Source organism: Poecilia reticulata, linkage group LG12, assembly GCF_000633615.1.
Source record: "Poecilia reticulata strain Guanapo linkage group LG12, Guppy_female_1.0+MT, whole genome shotgun sequence".
Classification (NCBI taxonomy): Eukaryota; Metazoa; Chordata; class Actinopteri; order Cyprinodontiformes; family Poeciliidae; genus Poecilia; species Poecilia reticulata.
This window is the reverse complement of record NC_024342.1, coordinates 2,273,901-2,281,183: the sequence shown is the minus strand read 5'-3', so window position 1 is coordinate 2,281,183 and position 7,283 is coordinate 2,273,901. Positions and strand designations below refer to the sequence as shown.

General features: G+C 42.4%; 1 protein-coding gene across 2 annotated transcripts in view; it reads right to left on the bottom strand.

The window, feature by feature from the left end:
• Positions 1 to 7,283, bottom strand: part of myo18b (myosin XVIIIB) — a 61,730-nt gene that overhangs the window by 13,291 nt on the left and 41,156 nt on the right. The window contains exons 40-41 of one of the 2 annotated variants that reach the window (XM_008423197.2): positions 1,951 to 2,084; positions 1,810 to 1,851 (exon numbers count right to left, since the gene is read on the bottom strand). In XM_008423197.2, the coding sequence (XP_008421419.1) occupies positions 1,810 to 1,851; positions 1,951 to 2,084 (176 nt within the window). The remainder of the gene's footprint in view (positions 1 to 1,809; positions 1,852 to 1,950; positions 2,085 to 7,283) is intronic. The other variant, XM_008423198.2, reaches the window with a different exon arrangement.

Sequence of the window (7,283 nt, the reverse complement as noted above, 5' to 3'; positions counted from 1 at the left end):
TATATATATATATACATTTATAATAATTATAATATATGTGATATATATGTATTTAATATATGTGTTTATCATTACTATTATTTTTTATTATTATTGTTATTAGTATTAGTATATTAGTATTATTACTATTGGTTTCCCGCAAAAAAAGTGAAGAAAGTGACAACTTTGCCGAAACATATTGTTTGARCTTTCACGGTGTCCGTAGTTCCCTATGCGCGTGCTTTCTCGGTGCTCATCACGAGCAGTGGGCGTGGGCGGGGCGGAGAGGCAAGAAGACGCAAGGGGAACCGTATATGATGGGGAAACGCGGATTGACGTAACACCGGGATTGAGCCGCACGTTATTATACCACTTTTGTGGGTGGGCACGCAGCGGTACGAGCCGCATTAACGGTAACGGCCGCATTAACGGTAACGGAAGAAAAATAAATAACTATAATAATAAAGAGACATTTTATTGGGTGTAGAACAATAGGTGCCTGCCATGCAAGTCAATCACTGCTCTCCCTATGCATTGCTATGGCATGCCCCTAATACATGTTAAGTGGTCGCGTATGATCAGGTGTTGCTCACTCGCTGTTGTTTCAGTCTCATTCTAAATCATTGCGACTAGACTAGCTAACTTTTAAACAAAGTTAGCAGTAAAATTTTGGACATGTGACTATTGCAGAATTAAAACGGCTTAACCAAAAAGATTTAGTTCTATATATGAAAGTAAACTGACAACAAGATGTTATTCGATATTGCGATATTCATGGCAACATTCCTGACAGACAGTTTACCTCATTTAAACGGAGTTTCTCTGTCTTGTCGGCTGCTGCCTTTACTCTGAGCCGTTCAGAGGGGGGAGGGGCAGGAAGCGCTCTGCTGAATGCGCTGTTGTGCGCCTTCAAAATAAAAGCATGCGAGTGGAAGATTTTAAAATTCTTCGCAACTGCGGTGAAATTATTGGGGGGGACGAATGTGGCTGTCTCCAATATTGGGGGGGACATGTCCCATCCGCTTCCTACGCCTATGATTCTAAATGAAATGTTTAAAAGCTAAATTCCTACTGAGTCACAGCAAAACAGCTAATGTGCTAATGTTAGCCTAGCCTAAAAGTTGTGAGCAATAGAAAAACATAACTTTATAAAAATGGCAAATGGGTGCATGGAGTCTGATGCATGTTTAGAAACAAAGCCTGTCTAGAAGAATATTCCACTGGTAGAAAATATATGTCAAAAAAACAAAAGCAGGCGTGGAACAACAGGAGTGGTCAGTGAATTAGCTGCTTGTTGTTTTACTGGATTTACAACTCTTGTTTAAACAGCAGATATGATTTTTGGGAAACAAGAACTTCTCCAGTTCTTAGGAAAACTGGATAAGGTTCAGTAAGTGAGGTTCAGTAAGCATACAGACCCAAACCCAAACAGGTTTAGGTCTGTTTGAGCTAACCATCAAGTAGTGTTTGGTATTACGATTTCAACAAATGTGAACAAATGAGTTTGGATTTTGATTTCAGGTAGGTTTGATTACAGTAGATCAGAATACTGAGTCCAAAGTTCAAAGTGTAGCTTAAAAATGAAGGCTCCTCTGCCTGAAATGTGAAGCAGCTTTGGTGAGTACAATGTTATGATCAGTGCTGGAGCTTATACCCAGCACTGATCAAACTAGAAAATCAAGAATTATCCCAAAAAGGCTATATTCTTTTTTCAAAGATATAACCAATTCCAAAACCACTCTTCATGGTGAAATGTTATGTAGTCACATGAACAAACCCTTGAAGCACAGCCGCACACTACCACCTCAAACACACCCATCGGTTCCTTACAGGTCTTTTTTTCGAGTGAAGGACTCCACTGCAGTTTGAATGCTGGATTTAGAAGCACAGTGGTTAAAGATTTGGCATAAACACATGGAGGGGATGATCTAATCAGAGAGTTTCCCCCCCCCATGCCTCGAGTCCAACTACCTTTCGGTCTCACTCTCATCGCTCGATTCCACTTCCTCCAGGGCAGCCTGCAGATCGACGATGCGGCGGATCGATGTCTCCAGGTCGGCCTGTAACGTCTGTCGCACGGCGGAGAGCTCCTCCACCTGCATTTCCTGTAAGCAAATCATATTAGAGGATGTTTGAAGACGCAGGGGCGGTAAAGTGACATTCCCCCTTGGGTTGACCTTGAACCGCTCACCGCCTGCTCTTATCCCCCCATGCAACCTGCACAGACCCTGGGCTTCCAATCTGCCACGGCGATTACTTTCAGCAGAGCTCTCATAACCTCATCAGTCAAAGCCCTGAATGTCCGTTTTCTCAAACACACACACATAATCCTATCTGTGCTCTGCCCAGTTTATCTAAAAAATTGTTACACACTCTCCCTGACACTGGGAAAACAAGTGTGATTGATTAATTCATCTTCTTTTTTTCCTCTTCCATTTTTTCCCTCTCTCTTCTCGTCTCACACACGCACACACATCTCCACACGCAAACATGAGACCCTTCACATGCACAAACGCCTCAAAGCTTTCAAAGTTATTGGCTTTGTTGGCTTTGAGGAGATGGGTGTGGGCGCAGCCGGTTGTCATAGAGACACACAAGCACGTGTGGGTGCGAGCACGCGCGCGTGTGTGTGTGCGTGTGTGTGTCCGTAACCTTGAAGAGACGATGAGAGTTAATCACAGTCACAGAGAGAAAAAGCATGAGGGAGAGATGACGCCGAAGAACAGTGCTGGGTAAGTAGGAGGAGGATGAATGTGTATGGATGTTTATTCATGAAACATGTGTGTGTGTGTGTGTGTGTGTGTGTGTGTGTGTGTGTGTGTGTGTGTGTGTGTGTGTGTGTGTGTGTGTGTGTGTGTGTGTGTGTGCGTCCGTGCGTGCGCATGTGGGTGTGCATGAGTACAAGGCCAGTTGGTAGGTTCTTAAAGGGCAACTCCGTGCATGTGAATAGCTTTGAGCTAATAACTGAATAATTGTTGTTCCCTCAGAGGTCACGAAGGAATCTGCTGAGAGTGAGAAGCAGAAGCTGAGGAGAGCTGGCGTTCTCTGAGAAAAATAAAGTCGTGTTATTTGGGCGGCAAAATGTTAGGTAGGCTGCAGGCCAGTCCGACAAACGCCATCCTCCACACTGACTGTAGTGATGAGCAAAGTTGAATTTTCACACATTCTGGAGTTGGATTAGAAAGACTGAACATTTCTGTAGAATAAGAAGCAGAAATAAGCTGTTTGTTTCAATTATTCTGCCAACACAAAACTGAATTATTTCTCCAAAGAGCTTTTTAAAAGCTGTGTGTATTGTAGTATTCTACGTTCACACAGCAGGCAAATGTGACCCAAATCCACTTTTTTTTCCCCAAATGTGAAGTACATCTGACGTTTCCACGGCTTTAGATCAGAAAGGTTCAATTAAAAAAATCTGACTTGTGCCACTTCCGTGCTACTAAGTTGGATAAAAATCTAAATATTTTCAAAGCGTCGTGTCGCATTTTAGCAGAATTAAGACGTGCGTAATTATTACGCAGAAGAAGAAGAAGTCTGCGTCAGTGCGTCACATCACAGCCCTACCACTCTTGGCTCTGACTGACCGTTGCCATCAGTTGTGCTTTCTGTCCATTAGCTTCCTTCATCTTGTTATGATGTGACGATGCTGTCGGCTCCCGTTGTTGAGTAACCTTAAAAACTGATTCGTAGATGGCGGCGGCCATTATTGCTTCCATCAACAACGTGCCGCTGTGTGACATGTACGTTCTTCTATGCTTGCAGAGTTGCAATTCATCCACACACAAGTTAATATTTTGAACAGTTCTGCACAACAATGGAACTGAACATCATAACCTGCTGTGTGAATGCAGCCTTAGACTGGAAAAAACAGTTTAAACCAGCAAATATATCACCACTTATATACATCCAGCCTTGAAAAGGTTTGCTTGTACTTTTTCTAATTTTGTCAAAAGCTTATATGTATTTAATTAGTACTAGTATTAATTAGAAGGTGACATGAGTTTAAAGTCAGCCCCACTTTACTCTGATACCCCTGTATAAAATCCAGCACAACCATCAGCCACCACTCACCATCAGAGTCCACCTACATATGATTTAATGACCTCCTAACAGAACAACAGCTCAATAAATCTGAGCCTAAATACGACACAAAAAGCAGGAAAGGCTTGGTGTTCCTCAGCTGAGGGTTGGAACCGACCAAGAGCCTCTGGGCAGCACTAAAGATTGGAAGCATTTTTAATAAATCGCAAAATTTGATCCAGTGAGAACTTCTGCAGGGGGATTCGATGCAGCCTTTACCAAGCTAACAAAAAGTCACCAGCATGTACAGCTCTGCAAGTTTATTTTTATGAGTCTGAATGACGGGACGCCTTCAGAGTTATCTTTCTAAAGAAAACAAGCTTGGTGCATTTATGGCTGTGCTTGTTTACACACACATCTTAAAATGTCGCAGGGAATCTTCCCCAGTGACACTACAAGACTGATGTACTTGAAATGAAGTAAAAAGGAAGCGCTCGAGTGACGACGTAGACACTCTGTGCAGCTACGATCACGCTCTCAGTAATGACAATTATGTTTTCCAAATGTCCCAGATAATGGAGCAGCTGCTGTTTTTGTTAATGAGAACAGCGGAGCTGCCGTTGCCTCCGAGGTGTGCTTCACTTGCAGTCATCGCCTGGAGGAAGCGCGTCCTGCCGGGCTGCCTGTGATGGCTCTACCTCACAGCCCGGATGGAGTGCTGCCGGGTCGGGGCAGCTCATGTGCTGCCCAGGTATCACTGATCAGTCCAGACGGTCCGAGTCCTCTGGGAGGAAAGCAGGACTGAAAATCCTCCAGGGCTGAAGATGTTGTGGGATTAACAGACAAGATAGAAAACAGGCAGGATTTTGATTTCTGCATCTTTTTCACTTGAATTCAGTGTGATCAAAATGTTAGGCTGGAGTAGGTGAGTGGTTGTAATATCTACGATGGGAATTAAATATTCATGTTTAACCTCCGGAGGGGAGATGTGGAGCAAAATCTTTTAACATGATACAAGTTAGTGCCTAATCCCACTGCTTGTTCTGTAGCAGCAATCGTTTTTGATACAGGTGACGTGGCTCTCTGCCTGGGGCGGCATGCCTGGGGCGGCCCATGATGCTTAAAAAGAAACCAGTCAGTTTGGCTGTGAAAGGGTTTTCTATTGGTGATGTATCTGCATGTCCAGGCAACAGGAATGGTTGCCACGCAAATGTTGCCGGTGACCCAGAATGCCTCTCATGCAAGAACCACCAGTGTGTCAGGAAGGGCTCACAGTGTGCTATACTTCTGTGCTATATAGAACTACTGAGATCACTATTGGTTAAAAAAAAGAAAAAAGAAAGTTTTTTTACCCCAGTCATGGTGGCTACGCCACTGTAAGCACAGCTGCCCTGGTGTAGCCTGACAACCACCATCAGGTTAAGTGTCACAAAGTCTGAGACAGACAGAGCAGGGCTTTGAACCAGCAACCCACCAGCGACAGGGTGACCTTTGCCCTCAGACCTGGAGAGGCGGCTACACGAACAAGAGCCGGAGGAGAGGAATCCTCACAACGTGAGGGACGTGGAAGTTGACTGTGGTTGAGGGAGTGTACATCATGAACATCAACCCAGCAGACGTCTGTCTGTCTTCTCCCTGAGTTGCTCAAGCTCCAGGATAATAAGATTCTCTCCGTGCTGCAGACATCAGGAAGCTTGTTCCACTTCTCTCTGCTGTTGATTTGTTATTATTCGGAGATTCCAGCTGGGGAATCAATGATAGTTCCTTTATTATTGTTTTTTTTTATGCCATTGAGGTTTTGCTTTATTACCCCTTTCAACAACCTTTGCATTAGATCCACTAGAGCTGAATCGAATTTCTGTTTGCATTGTTGCACTGACAAACGATGTGCTTTTTTTCTTTGGAGTTTTATGTGAATTAAAGCTTCCCTATTTGGACACTAACGGTGTTTTTGGATGCTGATTGGGGAGAAGTTGAGATGGTGCCATAAATCTGCTACAGATGGACCCTCAGCTTCCACTTCTCTAGTTTCCAGCTCAGTTAGAAAACAGCAACCATCTCCACTGGACCAAATTATCATGTGACACTTACAGTCCTTATCAGAAATTGCATTAAATTTCTGCTGTAAAATTATTGCTATACCAACCATCTATACCCCTCAGATCTTCTGGCTCTGCTCTGCATCCCCAGAACCAGAACCAAACAAGGAGAAGCAGCATTCATGTTGAGGATTTTGACCTCTGTTGCTGGATTTTCTTAACTGATCACTATAGGGCTTCGGTCAGAAAGCACGCTGGTCATGGGGTGTTTAAATGGTTTACAGAAGAATTACTGGCAGGACGGTGCAAATAAATTGAAGCAGTTTCTGAAAATACAATAATAATACAGATTCAAATTACCATTTAAAATTAACATCAGTGAGCAAACAAACCTTAAATAACAGCATTAATTCCCTTTCTAAAGCACTGTTTAAATTTGAATGATGCAGAATAGCAGAGGAATCAATCTATTTCCAACTGCCCAAATCTCAAGACCAACAGCCAAATACAAAGATAGTTTCAACACTAAACCACAACCATTAAGAGCAAAACAGACATTCAAAAACTATAGAAACACACTTGTAACCAAGAAGTGCTGTCAGAAGTGACAACCAACATCCACCCATTCATGACACATGACTAACACCACAACTTACATCATCAATGACTGGGTACAAGTCTCAACGATAAACAGCAAACACATCAACTGAACTGAACGTCAAGAAGAAGAAATAAACTGAACAAACCTCCTTCCAATAAAAGGAACCACTTCAAAATAAAAGCATAGACATGAGTCATTGAAGTACTTGAAGAATTAATAACAATTCAGTTTCTACGCCCCACAAATTTGGAACAAACTTCCAGAAAACTGTAAAACAGCTGAAACCCTGGGTGCCTTTAAATCTCAACTTAAACCCACCTGTTTAGAGTTGCTTATGGCTAAATTAGGGTTAGAGTGTGGGTTTTGATGTCTTCCGTGTTTTTAATGTTTTTTTCTTTACTTTTTATCTATTTATTAATGTCACATACTGTTTTTATTTTTTTCCTTCCTTATGTAAAGCACCTTGAAATGCCTTGCTGCTGAAATGTGCTATACAAATAAAATTTGATTGATTGATTGATTGATTGATTGATTGATTGATTGATTGATTGATTGATTGATTGATTGATTGATTGATTGATTGATTGATTGATTGAACTGAACAGGTTCAGTAGTTTTTGTTATCTGCCCTGTGTGTGTTTGTC